Source organism: Lissotriton vulgaris, chromosome 4_1 (assembly GCF_964263255.1).
Source record: "Lissotriton vulgaris chromosome 4_1, aLisVul1.2, whole genome shotgun sequence".
Lineage (NCBI taxonomy): Eukaryota > Metazoa > Chordata > Amphibia > Caudata > Salamandridae > Lissotriton > Lissotriton vulgaris.
Window position 1 is genome coordinate 226,423,098 of NC_141691.1, and position 26,934 is coordinate 226,450,031.

The following is a 26,934-nucleotide window of genomic DNA, read 5'->3' on the forward strand; positions in this document are numbered from 1 at the left end:
GGTGCAGTACGCTTAAGGAGCTGAACAGCCGTTCCTCTGCGAAAGACATCCAGCAGATTCCAGCTACCCGCGGACGCTGTCCCCCCTCCTTCCTCGACGCGCTGAAGAGAAGCCGCTGCCTTTCTCGTGCAGAGAAATCCAGTCCCGGCGCTTCCGGTTTACCCTCGCGGGTGACTGGGATATCGAGAGAGACCCCTGAAGGAGATACCAATCCTCCATCATTCTATTCAGAGGTATGGTGTTGACTAAACCCTTAGACGAGAATTCTTGAAACAAACCTTGGCAAAACCAACTTAACTTAAGCTACTTACTTACTCCCCTTTTCACGTGTTAGGCTTAGGTCAGGCACACTGGGGTAGGCTTAGTTAGAAGCACCAGTTGAGTATGTTAGCCTAATGTATATATGACTGTATATATGTTTTATTACTTTTAAACCATTGTATGGCTAAGAAACCATATCAATGCTTTTACAGTTCTATTTCGCAATACTTATCTTACTGTACGTACTTTTTATAATAACAATTATTGCAATTGTGGCAATACATTTCTCTTGTACGAGAAGAAAGACTGTTCAATAAATGTTAACCTTTATTGACAAACGCCCGTCTCTCTAGTCTCTACATCTCGTGAAAGTAAACTGCACTAGACTGACTGAGTGAAATACATGTCTATTGTTTCACACGACCCTAGAGATTGACTCTTGATCTGAGGAGCAAAGTTGTCATGTTACACGGTTGTTGGAAAACTGAATCCCTTCTTGTCTGTGCCAAGGAAGCTGATCACTTCCTATGCAGAGAAGAAAGTTTCCAGTGACCTCTGAGCTAGTTGGTAACACAACCCAATTAAGTTTAGCATAGTCAGTGGAGGCCTGGAATATCCGCAGTTCCACGTCGATACTACTGTTTATGTTATTCCAATGCGCAGGGCCTAGTGGGAAACTAGGAACTACACTACAGGTGCTGGCCATCAATGAGAGAGACCTGTGCATTTTTCAAATGGGTGGTGAAAAAATATGAGTATGTTGCTGGAGATGTGGGCCGCCGTGCCACCAATGTACTTTCCGGAGGAGGGTAAACACCCATTATTCCGCAACTTTCTTTCCACATATCATCACTCCGCATACTTTCATTACGAAAGTACCATGACTCCGCAATGCCATTATAACGCATGGCATTACATTTTATATGCTTTTACCACGCATACATTTACAACGAAATTCGTTGTACATGCATGAATGGTAAAAGCATGTTTTTTTTAATGTTTGGATAAGGTAAGTTTGGGAATAGGGGTATATGTTTTGGGGTACTGAGGTATATGTTTTGGGGTGTTTGGTTATTTTAAGGGTTCAGATATAGTTTTGGGTTATGGGGTACAGGGGTAGTTTTAGGTTTAGGGATAGGTATGGGTTTTGGGGTACAGGGGTATCTTTAGGGTTCAGGGCTAGGTTTGGGTTTTGGGGTACAGGGGTATTTTTAGGGTTATGGGGTAGGTTTGGGTTTTGGGGTACAGGGGTATTTTAAGGGTTCAGGGCTAGGTTTGGGTTTTGGGGTACAGGGGTATTTTTAGGGTTCAGGGCTAGGTTTGGGTTTTGGGGTACAGGTGTATTTTAGGGTTCAGGGGTAGGTTTGGGGTTTGGGGTACAGGGTTATTTTTAGGGTTCAGGCTAGGTTTGGGTTTTGAGGTACAGGGGTATTTTTAGGGTTCAGGGGTAGGTTTGGGTATTGGGGTACAGGGGTATTTTAAGGGTTCAGGGCTAGGTTTGGGTTTTGGGGTACAGGGGTATTTTTAGGGTTCAGGGGTAGGTTTGGGTTTTGAGGTACAGGGGTATTTTAGGGATCAGGGGTAGGTTTGGGTTTTGGGGTACAGTGGTATTTTTAGGGTTTAGGTATAGGTTCGGGTTTTGGGGTACAGGGGTATTTTTAGGGTTCAGGGGTAGGTTTGGGTTTTGAGGTACAGGGGTATTTATAGGGTTCAGGGCTAGGTTTGGGTTTTGGGGTAAAGGGGTATTTTTAAGGTTTAGGGATAGGTTTGGGTTTTGGGGTACAGGGTATATTTATAGGGGTAAGATGGATTAGTGTTTAAGGTTGTTGGGGTATTTTAAGGAGTAATGGTGGGTTATGATTATGGGGTGCAGAGGTATTTAAAGGGAGCAGGGTGGGATTATCACACGATATGAGACATGGCATGAAGGGCAGAACGTACCACACGCCCCCAGCGTTTGACACGCCCACAGCACAACGCAGACACGCCCACAAGGGACTACTTTGCTGGCACGGTTCTTTTACCTTTTAAATGTATATGGTGGGCGTCTGCATAGCCTATGTCCTTCTGCTGCAACTGCCCTTTCCAACACTGTATTGGGTGTTGTGATTGGTGCTGTGGTTCCTGAGATTACCCGCCTCAAAGGTTTGTGCTCTCTCTTTATTATATTAGTATAGATATAGATATAGCACAAGAACAAGTCGTCGGCGCAGCCGAGGGGTTAATTATTGCTTCACTCTTGATTTTAAATGTTTGTGAGATGCATGTGTGAAATTCACGGATATGTGATTTATGGTATAATCACTTTAAATTCACCAATTATTGTATTTTTTACTTTTACAGATTTGTGTGGAGTTTAAGATACATCACGGTCAAGACTTAGAGTATAGCACGAATGACACTTGGGATATGATGGTTTCTGAAAGTGAATACATGGACTTTGCCCACTGGGGCTAGAAAGATAGGAATGTTGGTGACAAACCAGTCACAACAGATGTGCATTGCCTTTAAGATGTGGCGACATTGATATTTTGGGCACTTTTTGATTGGCAGTGATTAAACTGACACTACGTGTTTGCCCACTTGGGCTTGGATTAATGAGGGTGACCTAAACGGTACCATAAATGCCTTTAACACGCTGTTATAATGTTGCCCAATATGCCGCTAACAGTAAGCGCGTAAATCTCTGATTTTGGGCCAGCACAAGGCGCAAAGCAACGGATCTAATATAATTGCAATCCAGTGATGAACTTTATTACCCAATGTGTTTTTGAGAGATATATAATTTTGTTTACAATTGTTTTCAAAGGACAATGATCAAATGTATCTGTCTTCTAGCTACGTTATGTAAAGCCTACCTACAAGTCGGTCTATTATGTTTACACAAGTGGTGAAATCATGTGATGTTTATTTAAATGTTTCAAACACACACACTCTCACTCGTGACCAAGAAGGCAAGTCCTTCGAAACACGTCGAGTGAAGCGTATTTGAATAAACACGCTTTATTGCAAACAGCGGCCTGGACATTATTTTTGTGCATGGAACTAACAAAACAATTAGTTATATATATATATATATATATATATAAACGCTACGAGTTTGCCCACAAACTTGAAAACGCACCACAAATCCCACTAATCACGGGTAAAGCAGAGGCAGCATGCAGCACATAGCAGCGGCATTAGAGTCTTCTTGTCTTGCTGAGTTCTTAACGCCGGACGCGTTTCAGTGCTTCCGCACTTCATCAGAGGTGTGGTCATGACAGTTCACATGCCCATCCATTTAAATGTTCAACATCCAATGAGCAGCTCCTAGGAATTCTCTGCACTTTATCATATGTGGTGGCTAGTAGGTCTTGTCCATATCCTCTAGCTCTAAATCTGGCTATACATTTATCTGCTGCAAATTTGAAATCAGTGTTTCTAAAGCAATTCCGTTTTAAACGAAGAAGCTCCCGGTATGGTATGCTACTGATGAGTTTAGGGGGAGGATTACTGCTGGTGTGCAAGATGGAATTGCCAGCAGTAGGTTTCCTGTACAGTTCTGTCTCTAGTACTCCTTCCCTCACACAAACTTTCAGGTCTAAATAGTTTATTGCCACTAAACTTGTCTTGTGTGTGAATTTCAGGTTTAAATTGTTATTAAGGATGATGGCATAATTTGTAAACCCTCAGACAAGGGAGAAAATATTGTGCTATTAACTAGAGAACAATTTTGCTGTGAAGCATTACTTCAACTCAATGACACCAGACATTATGAAAAGACCAACAAAGAATAATACCATGAGAGTATTTCCCTGTACCACAATCTCATCAACAAGTGGCGCAACTAATCTATGCTGGATACCAAAGAATTCCTATTTTTAAGAAATAGCGATGCAATTATACCTACCTTTTATCAACTCCCTAAGATCCACAAAGACCAAATTGATCCACCAGGGAGGCCTATTGTTTCCTCTAAAGAAGGACTTACTGAGAATATGTCCACCTACATAGACTCTTTTCTATTTCAGATGGTATTACAACTTGCATCTTATGTCAATGACACCAAATATTTTATCATTCAGATGAGTGGTATTCAATGGGAACCCACATATGTTTGATAACTTTAGACGTCACTAGTCTACACACATGTATTGACCACACCCGAGGACTTGAAGCCATACAGTACTTCTTGAACAAAAGCCCCCTAAATTCATAGAACACAGTATGATGTTAATAGAGTTCATTGAATTCTGTTTATCACACAACTTTTTTTGTTCCAGGGAGATCTGCACAGACAGATCTACTGTACAGCGATGGGCACCTGCTTCGCCCCCAGCTATGCAAATTTATTTGTTGGCTGGTGGGAGGAGCAGGTGGCCTTCGCCGGAGGGGGAAGTGGGCCAAATATGTGGTAGTCTGGCGTCGATACATGGACGACCTCTTCCTGATACGGAGGGGGTCGTCGAACAAGCTGATTAGTTAATCAGGAACTTAATAACAATTTAAACCTGAAATTCACACACGAGACAAGTTCAGTGGCAGTGAACTAGTTAGACCTGAAAGCATGTGTGAAGGAGGGAGTACTAAAGACAGAACTGTACAGGAAACCTATTGCGGGCAATTCCATCTTGCACGCCGGCAGTAACCATCCACCTAAACTCATCAGTAGCATACCATGCAGGGAGCTTCTTCGTTTAAAACGGAATTGCTCTAGAAACACCAATTTCAAAATTGCAGCAGAGAAATGTATAGCCAGATTTAGAGCTAGAGGATATGGACAAGACCTACTAGCCAACACGTATGATAAAGTTCAGAGAATTCCTAGGAAATAACTTTTAAAGGTCAACAATGCTAACAGAACCAGAAAGGATAAAGAGAATGACACTGGCAAATTCCGTATGATAACTACATATTCGGATGATGCCAACATTCTGAGGAGAATGCTAAAAAGAAATTGGCATATCCTTCAGACTGATTCAGAAATTGTCTATTTAAAGTACTCCTGTGAGTCATTGAGCTGACGAGCTCGTGCATGAAGCACCTGCACGCCAGGGAGAGGTACCAGACCTGATATGTTTGGCAGCCTACTCAGCAAACCCCAAAATAGAAGACTGCATTCTCTACTAATGACTGTTAATAAACCAGAAACACGTGTCTGGAGATCAGCACTACCTGCGCCAACCTTGGCGAAATACTCGAAAATATCGGAGCGAGCTACAAGAGACTGCATTTCCCAGAATGCCCGGGGGCGAACCTTGCCGGAGAGGTCAGCGGTGTGCTCTCACATCCTGTTGTCTATTTAAAGTACTCCTGTGAGTCAATGAGCTGACGAGCTCATGTATGAAGCACCTCTAAGCCAGTGAGAGGTACCGGACCTGATATGTTTGGCATCCTACTCAGCAAACCCCTAAATAGAAGACTGTATTCTCTACTGATGACGTTAATAAACCAGAAACGCTTGTCTGGAGATCAGCACTATCTGCGCCAACTTTGGCGAAATACTCGAAAATATCGGAGCGAGCTACAAGAGACTGCATTTCCCAGAATGCCCGGGGCGAACCTTGCCGGAGAGATCAGCGGTGTGCTCTCACATCCTGTTGTCTATTTAAAGTACTCCTGTGAGTCAATGAGCTGACGAGCTCGTGTATGAAGCACCTCTAAGCCAGTGAGAGGTACCGGACCTGATATGTTTGGCATCCTACTCAGCAAACCCCTAAATAGAAGACTGTATTCTCTACTGATGACGTTAATAAACCAGAAACACGTGTCTGGAGATCAGCACTACCTGCGCCAACCTTGGCGAAATACTCGAAAATATCGGAGCGAGCTACAAGAGACTGCATTTCCCAGAATGCCCGGAGGCGAACCTTGCCGGAGAGGTCAGCGGTGTGCTCTCACATCCTGTTGTCTATTTAAAGTACTCCCGTGAGTCATTGAGCTGACGAGCTCGTGGATGAAGCACCTGCACGCCAGTCAGAGGTACCGGACAGGATTTAATGTTTGGCAGCCTACTCAGCAAACCCCAAAATAGAAGACTGTATTCTCTACTGATGACGTTAATAAACCAGAAACACTTGTCTGGAGATCAGCACTATCTGCGCCAACCTTGGCTAAATAATCGAAAATATCGGAGCGAGCTACAAGAGACTGCATTTCCCAGAATGCCAGGGGCGAACCTTGCCGGAGATGTCAGTGGTGTGCTCCCACATCCTCTTGTCTATTTAACCACTTGGCTGCTAAGGCATTTTTACTCTGCTCATTCAATTTCCATTGAAATCAATGGAAACTCCATGACGAGTTACCCTTGTCATTAGCGGCGAAGAGGTTAAAGTACTCCCGTGAGTCATTGAGATGACGAGCTCGTGGATGAAGCACCTGCAAGCAAGTGAGAGGTACGGGACCTGATATGTTTGGCAGCCTACTCAGCAAACCCCAAAATACAAGACTGTATTCTCTACTGATGACGGTTAATAAACCAGAAACATGTGCCTGGAGATCAGCACTATCTGCGCCAACCTTGGCGAAATACTCGAAAATATCGGAGCGAGCTACAAGAGACTGCATTTCCCAGAATGCCAGGGGGCAAACTTTGCCGGAGAGGTCAGCGGTGTGCTCCCACATCCTGTTGTCTATTTAACACCTTAACGGCGGCCGCGATTTGCGGTAGAGCCGCGGGCGGGGCAGCGTCGGCCATTGGCAGCACTGGGGAGGTAGTGCTGCCGTCGGCCATCAGCCGACGGCAGCACGGAATGGGTTAAAGTACTCCTGTGAGTCATTGAGCTGACGATCTCGTGGATGAAGCACCTGCACACCAGTGAGAGGTACAGGACCGGATATAATGTTTGGCAGCCTATACAGCAAACCCCAAAATACAAGACTGTATTCTCTACTGATGACGGTTAATAAACCAGAAACATGTGTCTGGAGATCAGCACCATCAGCGCCAACCTTGGTGAAATACGCGAAAATATTTGAGCGAGCTACAAGAGACTGCATTTCCCAGAATGCCAGGGGCGAACCTTGCCGGAGAGGTCAGCGGTGTGCTCCAACATCCTTTTGTCTATTTAAAGTACTCCCGTGAGTCATTGAGCGGATGAGCTCGTGAATAAAGCACCTGCACGCCAGTGAGAGGTACTGAACCTGATATAATGTTTGGCAGTCTACTCAGCAAACCCCAAAATACAAGACTGTATTCTCTACTGATAACGGATAATAAACCAGAAACACGTGTCTGGAGATCAGCACCATCTGCGCCAACCTTGGCGAAATACTCAAAAATATCGGAGCGAGCTACAAGAGACTGCATTTCCAGAATGCCAGGGGGCAAACCTTGCCGGAGAGGTCAGCTGTATGCTCCCACATCCTGTTGTAGATTCAGTAATAGGCAAAGATATTCCATCAGTGCCACTGATTACCTTTCGGAAATCAAGATCACTAAAGGATGAATTGGTCCAGAGGCACCTGATGCCCATCACACAGAGAACAGGAACATTGAGAGACATGAAAGGTTTTTTCCCCTGTGGGAAGCGTAGGGCCTGTGCTAATAGCAAAAGAATCCTCAATCATAATATTCCGGGTGTGAAGAAACCGAGAATGATTGACAAATTCATCACATGTTTAACATCGCATGTCAAATACTGCCTGGTGTGTCCCTGTGGGCTTAGGTACATAGGGAGTACAATTCACAATGTCAAAATGCGCATCCTGGAACATCAACGTGCTATTGCAAATAAGGATGTGAACTATCCAGTGGCCAGGCATTTCGCCTCTAAACACCAGAGCAACAGGGAGCTGTTGCTATACTTTGGTTTGGACCATGTACCCATGAGACCAAGGGGCGGGGACAGAGTATAAAGGTTGCGGAGGCTAGAATCCCTCTATATTATCGACTTACTGACTAAGGTACCGCTTGGGCTCAATAGAGGAGAAGAGCTTGCTGTTCATCTGGGCCGATAATTGAAGAATCTGGTTGAATGAAATTAATTTTCTCAGCAGATTAAAAAACCCTTTTTTACAACCCAGCAATTTTTCACCTTTTTCTTTCTTTATTCATCCCCTTTTTTATCCTTTTGGCTGAGATCTTTACCCCACATTGTATACTGCTAAGAGACATTTACGTGCACTTTTAATACTGTCCAGCTAGTTTGACATAAGGAATGGGAGTATGATAGGTCTATTTGCCGATTCACTGCAGTATGTCACATATAGAGTGCCCTCTGAAGTAATATATACAGCAACATTGCTGGGTTCCAATGTTAGATATTAGCATTTATCCAAGATGGTGCCGATACACGGCAGAATACCAGTTTGGTTGCATCTTATCTTGCCTTGTACATCAAATTTGTATATAAATAATTTTTTGTATTTGTGTGATGTTGGCTAGGATTATGAATATCGATGAGTTCTCTGCTCTAGACTGTGCCGATATATGGCGAGATTGAACAGTGGCTAGTCTTTCCTGCACTTGCAATATTTATTGTACATACTGTGTATATATCATATATACTGCATGCAAATTTCTTCCAGAGTCAAATATAACGGTGACAGTAATTTCTGTAGTTGAAAACTACGGTGGCCAGCAATGTAATATGTGAAGAACACTGTGTTAAGATGGCCGCCAGTTTGAAGTGCAATGTTAATGTCTTTGCATGCCGTCATCTCTGTTGTTACTTAGGTGACGGCAATGAATTTAAATGCTTCCTCGCAGTGATCAAATTAGACACTGACGAAGGAATCTCCGAAACGCGTCTGTTTGTTTTGCTGATTAAATAACTGTTACGATACCCTCCTGAGTGCTGGACCTATATTTGAAGGAAGGACGAAGCTCGCGCAGCGTGTGTGTGTGTGTGTATATATGTGTGTGTATATATATATGTGTGTATATATATATGTGTGTATATATATATATATGTGTGTGTATATATATATATATATATATATATATATATATATATATATATATATATATATATATATATATATATATATATATATATATATATATATATATATATATATATATATATATATATATATATATATATATATATATACACATATATATATATATTCACCCAAATTGCTCCAGCAATACGAGGCCGCACTCCCATTGAGGTGAAAGAAACATCTTTATTTTACAGCAGACAGCTTTTCCTCCCGTATTCGTGTCCCTGGCCTGACGTGTTTCGATGGACTCTCACCATCTCATCAGAGGCCTCGTGAGCAGAAAACAATTGCGTGCATGGCTCGCCGCCCTTTCATTGTTCTTTAAGAACACAGTACCTTTTTTCCTTTGCATGCTGGGCAACGTAGTCCTTTTTGGCACAAATTACACCCTCCAGTGGGTTGTCTGCTCACGATTTCTTGGGGACATAATTTGTAGCCCATATTGAGCCCCCGGAGGAAACTCCGTCAGCTTGAATTATAACACCTCAATTTGCCCAATTCAAGAAGGGGTTCCTCCTCGAGCGGTCCCGGTGGATCTTCTTCCAGGTGGTGCGTCGCCTCCACGGACTGAGGCACGCCGTGTATATATTCACCCAAATTGCTCCAGCAATATGAGGCCGCACTCCCATTGAGGTGAAAGAAACATCTTTATTTATTTTAAAGCCGACAGCTGGAGCAATTTGGGTGAATATATATATATATATATATATATATATATATATATATATATATATATACACATATATATATATATATATATATACACACATATATATATATAGCTGCTTTCTGTTGTTCAATAAAAACAACTCTGCTGATGTGCTGTGGTCCGTCTCCTTCCTGTTTGCTGGTGTGCTGCGTGATTGCCGAGACACCGAGAGATCAGAGGAGTCACGTGTTGGATATATATATATATATATATATATATATATATATATATATATATATATATATATAGATGGATAGATAGATAGATATAAATATATATATTTGCTTTCACTCCGTTCGATACCACTCGTGCAGCATCACACAGTCAAATCCAGACTGTTCACCAAACGAATAAGCCAGACCCGGAATAAGGTGCAGTGATTTTAATCCAGTTTACAAAGTAAAACCCAGCAAGTCCGCATGACGCGTTTCGCCTCTAGCCAGAGGCTTGATCACATAAATATATATATATATATATATATATATATATATATATATATATATATATATATATATATATATATATATATATATATATATATATATATATATATTTATGTATGGTTAATACCAACTTATACCATTGACAAAGCGTGTTTTGTTTTGCCAATAACTTTGGTGCTGTTTGACGAATCTTCAAGAATTTTCAAAGTTAGTGTACAAGTTACTTTAGCTGCTGTTTGAATAGTTTCAGGGTGATTCTTAAAGTGGGGGCTTAGAAAAAAGGGGGGTCCCAAAAAGATTTTTCCCCATTCAGTGTCCATAAGGATTTTGCAAGTTTTTGACATGGCTGCTGCCTGTATCGCTGAAGGGAATCATCTCAAATTTGGCAGAAAGCTAGATTTTGGTCCACAAATTGTGCTTTTTGTGATTTGGGGTAAATTTGTTCAGCAGTTTAGGAGTTATTACAGAAACAAATTTAGAGAGATGTATGGGCGCGGATCCTTCGCGGCTCCACTAGTGGGTGCTCTGCAGACCCTAGGGGCTTGGCCCTGGGCAGGGAAAAGTAAAGTGTCTAAACTCATAAGGAGTCAGGATAGAGCTATCCTGACCCCAAAGGACAAACAGAGGGGCCCCTCAGTGACCTCTTTTGGGCAATTTTTTTGGGGTGGGGGCCTAAATCAAGGATTTTCAGGTTTCCGTGGATTTCGCGGGTTCCCACGGGAGACCCATGGATCTGAAACACAATGAAAAAAAACCAGTCAAACAACAAACCCCAGCCACAGTGCTTGGCCTCTGTCCAGGCCCTGAGCAAACCCCTGCCGGGCACAGCCATGGGTTGTGCTGGTGGTGATTGTCGTAATGTATGGTAATTATATATTACTTGACGTTAAAGAAACAAAAAGTCACAGAAAAAAAACAACGGTTACATGGACGTTATATTTAGGTTGATGTTTTACTCACGCAAGTTATAGTTATACTTAACCTTTGTATTTTTGCGGATATATATATAGGTTGTGAACAAGACGGTATAGCCGTCGAAACGCGTCAACTTTTTCATTTGGCCGAATAAAACTTGTTCCTGAAACGAGAGCCCACGGTGTCAGTGCCTGTTTTATACGGGAAAATTCAGGAGTGGAGAAATATATATATATATCCGCTAAACAGTACTCATGACCAAGGGAACCTTTTTCCCAAAACGTGTCGAGTGGAGTGGATTTTCTTGCCTATGGATTTTGCTAATTAAAACAACTTTTTGATGCAAGTGGTTGTTCGTGTCATACTGTTTCCGGTTGAAGACACTGGAGCAAGGCAGTATTGCTGTTTTGGATATATATATATATCCAAAACAGCAATACTGCCTTGCTCCAGTGTCTTCAACCGGAAACAGTATGACACGAACAACCACTTGCATCAAAAAGTTGTTTTAATTAGCAAAATCCATAGGCAAGAAAATCCACTCCACTCGACGCGTTTTGGGAAAAAGTTTCCCTTGGTCATGAGTACTGTTTAGCGGATAGTGATAGGTTTAAATAAACGTGATGTAAACAAGGTCATAAAAAGTGAAAATAGACTTCCGATATTGTGTCAAAATATACAAGTGAGGTGTTTGCTTGGGCCAAGAGAAGGGGAACTGATATATTGCTACTGCAAGAAACCCATCTATTGGGCACCAAAGCGTTATGCCTTCAGCGAAATGGCTTCACACAGGCCTTTCATTCTGGTTTCACGAGGGGGTCACGGGCGTGGCCGTTCTGGTCCATCGTGGAGTCCCCTTTACTCATAGACGCACATGGCTAAACGCACAGGGCAGGTATGTGTTCGTACAGGGTGAGATTGGGGGTGAGGTGGTGGTCATTGGTAGTGTGTACGCGCCGCCCCCACTGCAATGGGCCCTGGTGGAGAAGTTGATGTCTCTTTGGGTGGACATGCCTACTGCTTTATCTATTGTAGGGGGGGACTGGAATGACGTCCTGGATGTCTCGTGGGACAAATGGCGGGGCACTGCTGGCGCTGGCGAGGTGACGGGGAGCGAGGGGCAGGTGACTCGGTTGAAAGCAATGGTCATGGGGTTAGATTGGGTTGACTCCTGGAGGTACAAACAAGGGGCGCGTAGGGAATTCACATACTTTTCCTCAGCGCGAGACTCGTTCTCGCGTCTAGACTACATCTTCATTCCACGGGCAATGGCCAACAGGCTTCTGTCAGCGGAGATTTTACCACGGGCACCATCAGATCACTCTACGGTCTCTGTCGTGGTCGACACTGGGCGCACCCGGCAGCCTTTCAGGTGGCGCCTGTCGTCTTGGCAATTAATGCAGCCCTCCTATCGCGCTCACATGACTTGCGAACTTGCGCACTTCCTGTCCACTAACGCGGGCTCAGTGGAATCCCCGGCAGTGCTGTGGGAAGCAATAAAGCCCACTATGCGGGGAATTGATATCTCATGGTGCTCAGCAGCGCAGAAGGAAAAGCGTAGGGACCTAGTGCGGCGAGAGGCGGAATTGGAAGACCTAGAGCGCAGGGGACGGGGGGAGGACGGCGGACGGGAGAGGCGTCAGCTGGTGTTGGCGCAACAGCAATACACATCGGTTCTGTTGGATGAGGCCCGTCAGGCCTGGCTTGCCACACGTAGCCACATATACCAGTGGGGCGACAAGTCTTGCAAAATGCTTCATCGCCTGTGTCAGGGCATCATGCATGCCCAGCCACTGCCCCAGATAGTCACCCCGGATGGGGAGCCGCTGTTAGAGCCCAGTGCAATTGCGGGTAGCTTTGCCTCATATTATGAGACCCTATATGCGCCCCGGGAGTGCCTGGATGCTGAAATGGTGCAGCGATTCATAGATGACCTTCCGCCGAGGGCCGTCTCGGATGAGGTTCGTGATGCATTGGACCGACCACTGACTGACGACGAACCGGCCAAGGCCCTGGGCGAACTAAACCCGGGCAAGGCGCCCGGTCCGAATGGGTTCCCAAGCGAATTTTTTAGACAATATGCGACGCAGTTGACACCCCACTTCCGGCCGGTCATTGAGGAGGCATGTGAGAGTCGTACGCTGCCCCCGGATTGGGGACATGCGGAGGTAGTTGTCTTTTTGAAGCCGGGGCGCCCCCCGGAGAGACATGAGTCCTACCGTACAATCTCGCTGCTCAATACCGAGGCCAAGATACAAGCAAAGGCCCTCGCTAATAGACTCAAGCCCCACATCACGGAATTGGTTCACCCGGACCAAGCCGGCTTTATGCCTCAGCGTGCCACTCGGCATAATATCAGGCGAGCTCAGGTTGCGATTTCGGCCTGGCGGGGTTTGGGAGAACGGGCTGCGCTGCTATTGGCGGACATTGATAGGGCGTTCGACTCCCTGAGCTGGACGTATTTATTTGCCCTATTGGGCCATCTGAACCTAGGCCCCCGATTCCTGGATTATGTACGGCTCCTATACACGGACCTAACGGCAGCGTTGCGAGTGGGCGGAGGGATATCCCGCTCTTTCGGTATCCGGCGGGGGACGAGACAGGGTTGCCCCCTCTCCCCTTACCTATTCGCACTCGCAATGGAACCCCTTGCGGCGTGGGTGCGGATCGACGCCCAACTAAAGGGTTTCCAGTGGTCGACTGATGTGACGGATAGGATAGCCCTATACGCAGACGATGTGCTGTTTTTTCTCACCGACCTGAAACGCTCGGGGCCTAGCATTCTGCGAATCTTACAAATCTTTGGCGAAACCTCGGGTCTCTATATGAACCCCGGGAAGTCCACCCTCTGGACTCTAGGGGGCCCGCACCCAATTGGAGAGTGGGCCAACGGGATTCAGGTGGCCGCAGATGGAGTGAAATATTTGGGGGTATACCTCACGGAGGATGCGTCCGTAGCCCTGGAGCGTAATATTACCCCAGTGTGGGAGCGCACACGGGAAGATCTCAAGGCATGGGCCAGGATGGGCAGATCTGCCATTTTTAAGATGGTGGTGCTCCCGCGCTTACTATATCAATTGCAGAATCATCCGGCGTTAGTCCCACAAGCTTGGTTTCGGCGCCTAAATGCGGCATTGAGTGGCTTTCTGTGGGAGGGGGACGCAGTGCGGGTTGCATTGCGGACTTGCTTTCGCTCCACTTATACCGGAGGGCTTGCCACGTCGGACGTCCTGTCATACTATCAGGCATCCCACCTCTTAGTATTGAACGACTGGTGGTACGCGGACAGGAGAGACCCCGCATATGCGTTGGAATGAGCCCTGATGGGCTCTGCCTCCTTACACACGCTACTATACTCGGCATCTCTTCGGGGATCCCTACCATCCGTCACGCAGGTGGTCTTTCAGATTTGGCGGCAGGCCCTACGTAGTGTGGGCTGGTGGAATGTCCTAACATTAGAAACCCCATTGTGGCAGAATGGTAGATTGCCTCAGCTAGCGGCCCTAGTGGGCTTCCGGAGTTGGGTCGCGATAGGCATCTCTACTTTAGGTGATGTCATGTCTGGGGGTGTGCTCAAGTCATTTGACACTCTGCGGGAGGAGTTCGAAATGCCACGTACCCAATTTTATAAATACCTCCAATTCCGGCATGCTCTGACCCCGTATCTTCAGGGAGTGGAAGACATACCAGAATTCAGTCCCATCGAGGCCAAGGTCTTTATGGGGGAACTACCAGACAAAGATATCCCGCATCTATCAAACCTTAGTGCGCCACAGCTCCACAGACCTTGCCCAACTCAGGACCAAGTGGGAGCGGGATGTTGGGGAGCTAGACTAGGAGGATTGGGTGGAGGCACTGGAGGGGCCCAGGGTAGCGGCCATTTCCACGCGCTTGCGACTGATACAATTCAGGTACCTTCATCGTACGTACTACACTAGACAGCGCTTGTGGAGGGCGGGACTGATAGCATCCCCAGATTGCCTTAGGTGCGGTTTAGAAGTGGGTACGCTGCTGCATACAGTGTGGGATTGCAGGGTTATACAGCGGTTCTGGGATAGAGTATTTAGTTGTTTGAATGAGGTCCTGGCCTGGGAGCTTCAGAAAGATGGCTGGAGTGGGGGGCAACCGGTATAAGCGTCATTTACTACTGTTGGGACTAACCTTGGCCAAAAGGGACATTGCGAGATCTTGGAAGGCGCTCCGAGCCCCATCACCCATAGCTTGGCAGAATGGGATGGACTTTTGTATGGGCCTGGAACAGCCAATATATGTAGCAAGGGGGTGCCCGCTCAAGCATTACAGAATATGGAAGCGGTGGGCGGACTATCAGGGCCTGGACCTGGAACAGCCTCCGGAGGAAGATGTCTTACAGCTCACTTAACAGCCTGACAGACTGTGATATGGGCGGACACTGTGGCACGTTTGGCAAGTGTACCATGTTCCTAGCACGACACAGGCGGAGTAGGCAGCGGCGCGCCATGGTGGGAGGGGGGGGGGGGTTGAGGGTCGGTGCCGGGAGGGAGGGAGGGGGGTTTGTGCAACCTTGCATTTCTTTGTTTGTTTCAACTGTTTGATTGCCAATGAAAATGCTTGCATGTCAATGTACTTGATAACTTGCCTCTAGTGATTGTCTCTGGATGTCAGAGCGTTACTTGATATGTTTCTACCATGCAACCAATAAAATCTCTTTTAAAAAAAAATATATACAAGCGAAGAAAGTGCTCTATGCTGCATTTAAAACGTTTTTAAAGTTAATATAATGTGTAACAATCTTTAAATCAATTTACCATGGCATGATCACTTTTCTATTTTTCAAACAATTTACATTGTCTCTCAATTCGGCGCTACAAGTGCACTATTTTTTCTCTTTCAAACTATTGTAGCTTTATTGGCCAAACAGTATGATCCCCCAACATTCAATTCAGCCCCAGTGGGCATGTGAAAATAAATTAATGCGATAGCATGATTACATACACGTAGGAAATCAGTTATTTAATGTTTCAAAATTACCGGCAAATATTATCCTGCTATTAGTGTCACGCGCTCTTAGCGCAACTGACACTCTCTTAAATGCCGATACATGTTGGCATAATACTATATTCTTTGAATGCTCCAATTCAGTCCCAGTGGGCAAGCTTAATGATCCCTTCACATTTCAGAGTGTATAACCTAGCAGGACAAAGTTACATGATTGGCTACTTAACCAAGAAACAAAATCCAAGAACCAAAAACAATAATTTAGGTTCTTGTTTCTTGGTTAAGGCCCTGGGAATCCTTGTGGGACCCCCTAAGCAGGCCTAGGGGGTCAGGGTGTTTCAACCCTGCCCCCTTTTCGTGTTTTTTTCTCTGCTTTCTTGTGCATCGGTTCTACCGAGGCACAAGATGGCTGCCAACACTTCCTGGTTTGGTGTGTTGACAGCCAATTAGGATACAGTTTGTCAGGAGGGTGCGCGGATCCTACACGGGGAACATCGTTTACAACTAAACTTTTACCCCGCACTACCATTACAACGCAGGAATTACAACGAAAGTCGTTACAACGACTTTCGCTGGAGGGCGCTGTTGGATAGGAAATAGTTTAATTTTCTATCCAACACCTTCCTTACTATCCACAGGGACTGGAGTTGGAATAGAAAATTAAACTATTCCACTATCCAGTGCCCCCCAACGCAAGTCGTTGTAACGACTTGCGTCGTAATCCCCGCGTTGTAAAGGCATGCGTGGTAAAAGCAGGCATTGAAACGACATTCATCCATCCTGCGCGGCCATAGATATATATGTGATTTTACTTTTGATTTTCTCAGCAACTACTGAAAGGATTTACACCATTTAACAAAGAGGCACGACTCTGAACCAAGGGCTACCTTTTTGCCAAATTTGGTATAATTCCGTTCAGCAGTTCGGGCAGTAGCTGCAGCTAAAGTTTCCTATGGGAAATTGCATGGGGAACCACGGTTTGGGTCCCCCCTTTTTTCTTGGCCCCCGCTTGACGAATCACCCTGAAACTTCCAGGATAGGAGCGAAATGGAGCGTCCCACGAGTTTTGGAAATTTCACGCGGATTCGTCAATCGGCGCCAAAGTTGTTGGGAATATGATATTGCGGATTTCCAATAGAAAATAAGTCCTAACTATAACTAACAACTGGCGACCGCCAGTAGGAGATATATATATTTATATATCCATATATCCATATATCTCGACAAGGCTCGCTCCAATTGCAACTTCCATCCGGATTCGCATAGAAGACAAGGCAGACTCAGTTTGGTGCTTTAAATTTTATTTCTTAAACGCCACCAAAATCCTCAGGATGCATTTCGGCAGATCCCTGCCTTGATCACATGACAACATGGTCGTGAAGCACACCTCTTTTTAAAGTGCCAGTGCAACTATAATCATAAAAGACATATTTACATGTGCGGGGTCTGTCTTTCTTTTTCAATTTCAGTCAACATTATAGTTTTTGTCATAATTGTAAAATACAATTTTGTAATATCATATTTATAACATCAGGGTAAAAAATATATGTAAAATACCTTTATGGCCCATAAGGATTGTAAAATACTTTCTCAACCCACACTAACCATTGAGTTAGAAAATATAGGTGTATAATAATATTTGTAAAATACATTGTTTCACACAATAATTGCATAAATGCATATTCGTATAGGCCGCCATATTACATGAGCCCATGACTATAGCCATTTACCCTTGAAGTCACTGAATAGTTCCCCCAATACATGTATATTCTTGAATTTTCTGTGCTGTGCTTCTACTAAGGAAAACCCCACTACTTCACCCGATTGGGGTCCTATATATATATATATATAAAGTGCTTTAAAGTGCATAAATTAAAAAAAGTGCAAACAAAACTAACTTTCATAATTTCTTCACCATTGTGTACTTGTGTATATTCGCAATACCTACTGCCTTATTTAGTATCAATTCATTCATTTCACAGTAACTTGGAATACAGTACATATGGACAAACTAGCAACTTCTCTCTCTTTATGTTAAGGACATGATTCCCACAATTAGTTAAAAAAAGAACACCTTTCTTATGTTAAAACGATGCGTTAAAAACTAATTCATTTCTTAGGTTAAAATTGTTATAAAAATCCATATATCATAACTATCTACATAGAAAAAACATAAATAACTAATAGAAGTCAGTTTCTACAAGATATCAATTAATTTATACTCCCTCTAAAATACATAACCATTCTAAAATTTCCAAAATTCAAAATGAGCAAAATAAACCAATTTTCCTAAATTTCATAGTGGTGCACATATTTGTCTATTTGAATTCATTTGTGATATGGCTACGCACCTTATTTATTTATTCTGTCTTCCATGTTTTGATGAGTGGAACACATATTTACACACTAGGATATGTCTGAAATATACATGTGTTCATAATGTTAATCTGCGTTAGTCTAGGTATGTATGTAGGTCTTCCCCCATATTCAAACCGTTTGGCTGTTTACTGTCTAGTAGTAAAATATAATGGGTCTCTAGACGACACAGCATTCCCTCCCTATGACCTCCTCTTCTTTGAATGGGGACACTATCAATCAAATAGTATTTCAGTCTTTTGGCTTCCCACCGTGATGTTCCTTGAAGTGGCGGGCTACCGGGTAACTAGGGTCACTGTTGGTAATTGCCCTAATGTGTTGTAATATACGTTGATGCCCCAGCAGTTTGGTACTTCCAACATATCTAAGATTGCAGCTACATTCCAAAACATATACTACACATTCACTCTTGCAAGTTAAATGTTGTTTGATGAATTGGGGCTTTGAGCTGAAAGCAGTTAGAAATGATATTTTGTTAATACCAAATTTACACGCTTTGCAGCTAATACATTTAAAAAAAACTTCCTTGCCTTAAGCCACTCTGTAGTGCTTTTGCATTCAGGACTACTTGTTACCAATACATCTGCCATTGATGTAGATTTTCTGAATGTTATGGCAGGATACTCCGGAAGTGAGTTGCCAATGACGGGGTCATCTTTCACTATGTGCCAATTATTTTGGACTACTCTGCGCAGCATTTTATGTTGACGATTATAGGTAAGAATCAATCTAGGGGCTTCTTCCGTCACTGGTAACGTGCCTTGTTGAGTTTTCGGGAGTGCATTAGCTGTTTCTAAAAGATCTTCCCTGGCCCTCATCCTAGATTTTTGAATTGCGCTTTTAATAGTCTTGGCACTATATCCCCGGTCCATAAATCTCAACTTACTTTCCTCTTGATTTTTAACAAGTTCAACCTCACTACTACATATTTGGCGCAATCTTAACATCTCCCCATAGGGGATACTATGTATGAGACGGATGCGTACTAGTTGCGTGTAGTAAGGTGTTTCAAGAAGTTTCTTTTCTAAACAGAGTGGTACAGATTTTCAAATTTTATATTTTGACTAGTACATCTACGAATGAGATTTGTTCGCTGCTTATGTGTGATGTGAAGTTTAAATTCATATTGTTCATATTTAGAGAGGCAATAAACTCCTCTGCCTCTTCCTTGGTTCCATTTCATATAATCATTAAGTCATCTATATATCACAGCCACGATATCATTTTATCATTGTATGTGTCCCCATGTTGCCTCCTGAGGACCAGCTCCTCCCACCAGCCCATGAATAAACATGCATAACTTGGGGAGAAGCTGGCCCTCATGTCAACACCTTGTACTTGACGGAACATTTGTATCTTGAAGAGGAAAAAGTTATGTTCTAAACAAAAAACCAACATATCCATAAGCATCCTATTATGTGATGTAAACTCTATTGGTCTTCTGTCTAGAAAGTAGCTCACTGCCTTGATACCATCTGGATTTTTTATACACGTATACAAGGAAGTAACGTCAAGAGTAATGAGTAGATACCCCTCCTTCCAAACCACCTTTTCAATCTTTGATAGAAAATCCCCCGTGTCTCTTACATACGAATCTAACCTCTGGACTTGCTCCTGGAGAAAAAAGTCAATATATTTAGACATATTTTTAAGGGGTCCGTCACAGGCCGCAATGATGGGACGTCCGGGCGGTTTTTCTCTGTTTTTATGGATTTTCGGTATGAAATAAATTACCGGTGTTTTGGGGAACTCTTTCTTTAGGGATTTGATCTCTTCCAAATTTAATATTCCCTTGCTCTTCCAGGCCAGTAATATACCACAAAGTTCATCTTGCATTTGTTTGTAGCGGAGGGGGGTGCTATGATGGTAGTATTGGATGTCCTTGAGTTGCATTTCTGCTTCGGCTAAATAGTCAGTTAGGGGCCACAACACTATATTCCCCCCCTTGTCCGAATTTCTTATTACTATGTTGTTCTGTTTTTTCAATTTTTCCATTAATGCACCATAGCTCCTTTCCTGACTAGTCAATTTCCTCTTGGTAGCATGTGTTTTGGTATTCAATTTCTTTATTTGAGATATTACAACATCATTAAACACGTCTATGGCATCCTTAGCCATTATGGGCACAAACTTCGACTTCCTCTTGAACGGAGTTTCAGGTTTTTTGTTTCCGATATTGTTTATCTCCTGAGTACTTATGTATGGGAACCCCCTTTGGCTTCCCTGCATTTCTTGAGAGGGGATACCATCTTTTGAACTTGAAGGCAAATTAATAATGAATTGTAAATCAGATAACAGTTCATGATCACCTGCGGCTAAGTTGGGCAAAACCGTCACCTCGGCAGGGACAGTGCCTGATTTCTTTTTTGTTTTCATTTGTTCATGATATTTGTGCAACTTTAATTTTCTTATGTACTGGTACACATCCGCTCTGGTCCTGGTATATTGGAAGTTCGACTCCGGGCAATATGACAAGCCTAATGATAAAAGTTGGGTCTCAGCTGCTGATAAATTTATCTGCGCTAAGTTTATGATTGTGTTTGCATTTAGTTGTGGGGTTGTAAGTTCACTTACTTTGGTTTCTTGTTTTTCCATGACCCCCTGCCCCAACCTCCTCGTTTTGGCGCGTTGTTTGTTGGCAGTCCTCCTTGCCCTCCTCCTCTTTGAGCTCCGTTTTTTGCCGACTGCATAGTGCTAGAACGAAGTGTGTCCCGCCGACTTTGCCTCACATATTCCAGTTCCTCTGCCATTGTTAATTTCACCGTATTTTCAGTTCCTTCATCACCTTCCGCCTCTGAGCCATTTTCCGTTGTGACACTGGCTCCTAACATTGAGGAAGTCTCGGGTTCAGATTCCTCGGCTGGCGTTAACGATTTACTGACGCCTCTTTGATTTTTCTTTGCCGCTGACATATATATATATATATATATCAAAACAATACTCTTTCAGGCATAGAGTTACACATACATTATGCAAAAAAGATGCATAGAACCCTGGGCAGTTCTCAGGTTTAGGTGGAGAGCACTCTCAACACCAGCGACACTCTAGATCTGCTCACCTCAAATGTCTGCTTTTCTATCAAACTCTTTAACCGCATGCGCGCTAGCGGAATTCCGCTCGCACGCTGGGTTTTTAAAAAACGCACTTTACGTGACGAGCTGGGCTCGTCATCAGCATGCGAGGAGGCTATGCCATGACGAGCCCAGCTCGTCATCAGCGTCAAAGGGGTTAAGCATAGGATTAACACAGTGCCATCCACGCAGAGATAGAAAGGGACAAAGTCTTTTGCCATTTCTACTGCAAAGTCTTTAAATATTTGACTAGCACAGTGCTGTCCATGCCGAGCTGTAAAATTACAAAAGCCAATTACCACTCCAAGCACAGTGCTCTATACAGGAGCTACTTTCCACCTAAACTTGAGAACTACCCAACGTTCTCTGCATCATTTTTGCATAATTTGTACGTCACGCTATGCCTGAAAGGGTATTGTTTTGATTTATACTGGATGCTCCCTTGTGTTTGGACAAAGCTATACCTCTCTGAAGAGCTCTAAGTAGAGTGAAACACTGTGTCATGGGTGCTTTCACTCATTTCAGGTTGGCGTGGTTGCTATTTCACCAATTCAAAGCTGTAATACTGTAAAACTGTTGTACATTTATGCTATAACCATAACTTAAGAATTTCTAATGTTTGTGTATTTTAAGTTTGGTTTGCGAAGAAAGAATAAATAAGGTCCTTAACCTTTGTTTTGTTCATTGAATAAAAGGAAAAAATTGTGGGACAGTGTTTTTAAGTATATTGTCGTACAGTTAAGTGTTGGCTAGTGGTGTATAGTGGAATGTAGTTAAGTGGAGTGGAATAGAATATGGTGGAGTGGTGTACAGTGGAGTGGCCCAGAGTGGAGTGTTGTACAGTGGAGCAGGGTACAGTGGAGTGGGGTAGAGTGGAGTGCCATAGGGTAGACTGGAGTAGAGTGGCATAGCGTGCAGTAGAGTAAATTGTTATATAGTGAAGTGGCTTATATAGTACAGAGGCGTGGAGTGACTAGAGTGGACAGGCTTAGTGTAGAGTCTAATAGATTGTTGCTGATTGGAGTGGTGTCTTGTACAGTTCAGTGGAGTTGTGTGTTGTAGAGTGTTGGAAAGTGTCGTAGAATCTGTAGACTAGGGTGTAGGGGAACAGATTGGAAAGGAGGGTTGTATTGGTAGCATAGGAGTGTAGAGTGGCATACAGTGTTGTATAGTGGCACAGAGTGTGGGAGTGTCTTGTAGAGTGGAGCTGCAAAGAGTGGAGTACAGTGTGGTATAGTGGGGCAGTGTACAGTGGATTGTTGTACAGTGCCATAGAGTAGGGTAAAGTGTTGTGCAGTGGGGTAGAGGGTAGTGTAGTTAGTGGAGTGGCATAACAGAGTGGAGTAGGGTGTTCTAGGGTACAGTGGTATGGAATGGAATGGTGTAGTATTCAATGGAGTAAAGTATTGTAGAATGGTATGGTGTGTGGTATAGTGGACTGGACTGTTGTAGAGTATCGGAAAGTGTTGTAGAGTAGAGTATCAGAGTGGATTAAAGTGTTAAACAGTGAAGAAGAGTAAAGTAAAGTGCAGTACAGTAGAGTAGAGTGGATAGACTGTCATACAGTTGAATGGACAAGTGGAGTACAGTGCAGTACCATAGAGTGCAGTGGAGTACAATCTGACGGAGTAGAGTATATTAAGTTGGGGTGAGCGGTGTAGAGAGTTGCGTGGAGTGTTTATTTATATAGATATATTATGCGCCACAAATTACAAGAGAAGCTCTCCTTCATTGTTTGCACAAGGTTTGTGCAAAAATACAACAAACGTTGTGGCATTTGGGTGCCAAGATACCCTGGCAGTATAAGGGGTAAACATAATACCCCAACTCAGAATTCTACAAATCTTTCCTCTGCTTTAGACAGCATATATTCCATTTGCTACTGAATTCTCTACTCCAAGGACAACAACTTGCATTCTTAGTGAAAAAGCAAGAAGTGAAAGTAGTAAGAGACTAATGTACCCATGAAACGAATTTAATTGAATCGCCAATTTACAATGTCAAGCACATAATACTCTCTCACTAATGGGAAAGTTGTCTACTCTCCACAAAAAGGTTAGGCCTATTTTCTAACTTGGTGAACATGTCTAGTCAGCAGTTTTAAAATGCTTTAAATGTGTATGAAGCCTATGCTGCTGTATTATTTTACTCAAAAAATAAATTCACACCATACTGGTTATCAGAAAGGGCCTTTTTCCGGTCACATCTATTTATATTGCATTAACTAGTTACTGGAACTCTGAGAATAGGAACACATATTACTTTCACCACAAGTGGCCATCATAGAATCCATTATGTACGTCTTTGCTTACCTTTCTTCTTAATTTTGGATGTTTCTTTTTCTTCGTCGTCATTGCTTTAAAAACAAAACATCCTGCTTTAAATGTCAATATATAAGACGATTGTCATCTTTCTGCTTCAAATGTCAATATGAGACGATTATTATCTTAGAGATACTCATTTACTATCTAGATTCATGTTTGAAATGTGAAACGGATGTTTTTACCAGCCAGTGTCTTTACCATGCATGGACTTTTTGGTGCCTTTACCGTGCATGGTAAGTATAGTTAAGGTAAGTATATATGTGTGTTTATGTGTATATGTATGTGATTAGAGGTGGGGAGGGGTATATGGTGGTAAGGGTATTTTTTGTGTTTATGGGTCGGAAAGAGCATAGGGTGGTAAGGGTATAGCCATACAAGTCACAATCTTGTTAGTTGACTTATATTTTGCTTTTCCCAAGCCAAGAGCAATGTCATTTTGGTCTGAGTAACACAACATCACAGGAGTTATTTAGTTGGTTGCGGTGATAAATCAGCTTTATAGTACGGTTTCTATCATTGTGCCCCAAACTATGGACTCTGTATCAATTACTAAGGAGGACTGAGCATCATGGCAATTGCCCTTACCAAATGCAGCTGCAGCAACACCCAGTTTCCAGGAGAATTTCCAGCAACAGTAACATTTGGGAAGCTTACATTTGAAACGCAACAAGGTTGACACAATTAGATTCGACATAGCTTACACTAGGGTAAGACAGACTGGTCCAATACAGAACCTGACAAAACTGAAAGGGGTCTGCGGGATGCAAACAGTCCACAAACACACCCACATTAGCAGGCATGTCAGTGGAAGTTAGATCTATAACAGGCACAATTTGGTACGACGAGGGCAACAACCACATAAGTATCCACCCCTAATCCTTTGAGTGGGACAGGTTAAGAGGTATAAACTGGAGCTGTAAAATGTTCAAAATGGCAGACTTGGCCCTCTAGTCCTTAATGTAGATCTGTCCATCGTCTATACTACTTTCTGGATGAGAATTCATCATTTCCTAGGAGCAGTCCTGAGAATGTATTGTGAACTAAACATTCTCACACAGCTGCATGGCAGTTCATGGAGTCTACCATGCCCTGCTACTGAACCATCAACAGATGGCAACTGCGAGAAACATCTACCTCTCCCAAAGAATGCTGCATCAAGGCACCTGTGCACTGCTGAACAGAGGTGAACATCTAATAATGGATACAGTGAGCGGAGAGAAACCCATTTAGGTTGAATGCAGAGAGAATCGAAACAAAAGCCTGAAAAGGGGCAAAATACTTTGAGGGTACCCCACCGGAACATGGTAGCAAACATGGCAGAGTTGAGCACAAAGTGGGAGGAATAGTGCATCTTTTTGGACAGGTCTCTGGATGTCAAATTCCAGGCACAGCTCTTAACAGCTATATGCATTGAGTGCAGCTGGTGCTATGAGCTGTGGGGGGCTCAAGCATTCAAGAAGTCATTGAACCAGACATGATGGACACCATACACTGCTGGGTGTCAGTGGTGCTGACCATCCACATGGCAGGAGTGTCAGCATTGAGCCAATCAAGGTTCTGAGCATTAGCAAATTCAATGACTTGCCCCCTACACCCATCCTGGCACTCTCCAACCTGGGCAAGGCTAAGCCTTTGCCCGACATGGGCCAGGTGCTAAACTCATAACGCATCATGCACAGTCCTGGGGACTACACAGTCGTTTACCTGCACAGCGTGGTACCCATTGGACATTTATGGGGAAGGGCGTGCAGCTGAACAAGTCCATCTGCATTGCGTCTTTGCCACTGTAATATCCCATTCCACCAAGCTACTACCCAAGGGGTTCAGCCTGAGTTTCTCAGTATACACAAGTGGGAGAGGGGCTTGTTCAGCTGCCCCTCTTTCACTATAATCAGTTGCTAGGTACCAAGCTGTGCAGGAAACTGACTGGTAGAGACTATGGCCAGCAGGACAAGTAACTCGACTTGTGATTGCCATGCACAAATACAGTGTGCACCAAGGCATGATGTTTGCTGTGCTACACAACTTCGAGGTGATCATGCACAACTAAACCGTTGACAGGGCTGCCAAGAGAGCGATGGTGGAAAAGGTGCTACATAAGATGCCTGGTGTGTGAAGCCATGGCTGAGCTACATCGAACACCAGAGCTGTCGATTACTGGGAGAAGCATTAGAACTTGCCTAACACAACACACAGCGAAGAACTATAGATTCATTCTGAACTTGTTGTGCTCTTACAACAACAACAGCAATGTGCTAAACGACAGCCAGAGTAACCTAACCACATGAAACAATCTGGGTCATTAAGGTAAAAGTGAACAACCTGTTCAACCCCTTCCAGCCCATACTATGAAGCATTATGATGTTGTGGTGACAAATACAACATGTAGGGAACTTAAAGAACAGACTGCCAAGGCAATGTACTACTTATGCTTCTACCAATGCTAGTACGTAAGATGGAGTGGCTTTTTGAAGCATTGTATTGAAGCTTGTCTGGAGGAATGGAGGACTAATAGTTATCAAAGCGGTGAAAGAAAATATCTGCTTTTCAAAATGCAAACTCCAATATGTCCCACATCTGCCTGAGAACATGAGACTATTTTCAAGAAAGCAACCAGTAACCTGAATCAGAAGTTCTTTCCTAACATGAAAAGGGTACCTGGTTTACCTCCATTTGTCAGGTTGTTTGACATGCCATTAGTCTATGTTAATTTGGCAGGCAAACTTTATTGTGCTAATGAACGCAAACAGTATTTTTGCATTATCTGTTTGTATACATTACCCACACTTGTGGCTTGTTTATAAACCTGGTCTCACGTGTTTTTTTTTATTACTGTGGCTCAATCCTCATGCAACAAGTAGTAAGCGTGCCCAAACTAAGAGTAAAAAGGCATACGACTAAAAGTGTACAATTTAAAAACACTGATA

General features: G+C 43.5%; 1 protein-coding gene across 3 annotated transcripts in view; it reads right to left on the reverse strand.

The window, feature by feature from the left end:
- The window catches only part of LOC147718601 (uncharacterized), a 408,142-nt gene that overhangs the window by 210,661 nt on the left and 170,547 nt on the right, over positions 1-26,934 (reverse strand). For all 3 annotated transcript variants that reach the window (XM_086918560.1, XM_086918561.1, XM_086918562.1), the window contains one exon: positions 23,996-24,039. In XM_086918560.1, the coding sequence (XP_086774686.1) occupies positions 23,996-24,039 (44 nt within the window). The remainder of the gene's footprint in view (positions 1-23,995; positions 24,040-26,934) is intronic.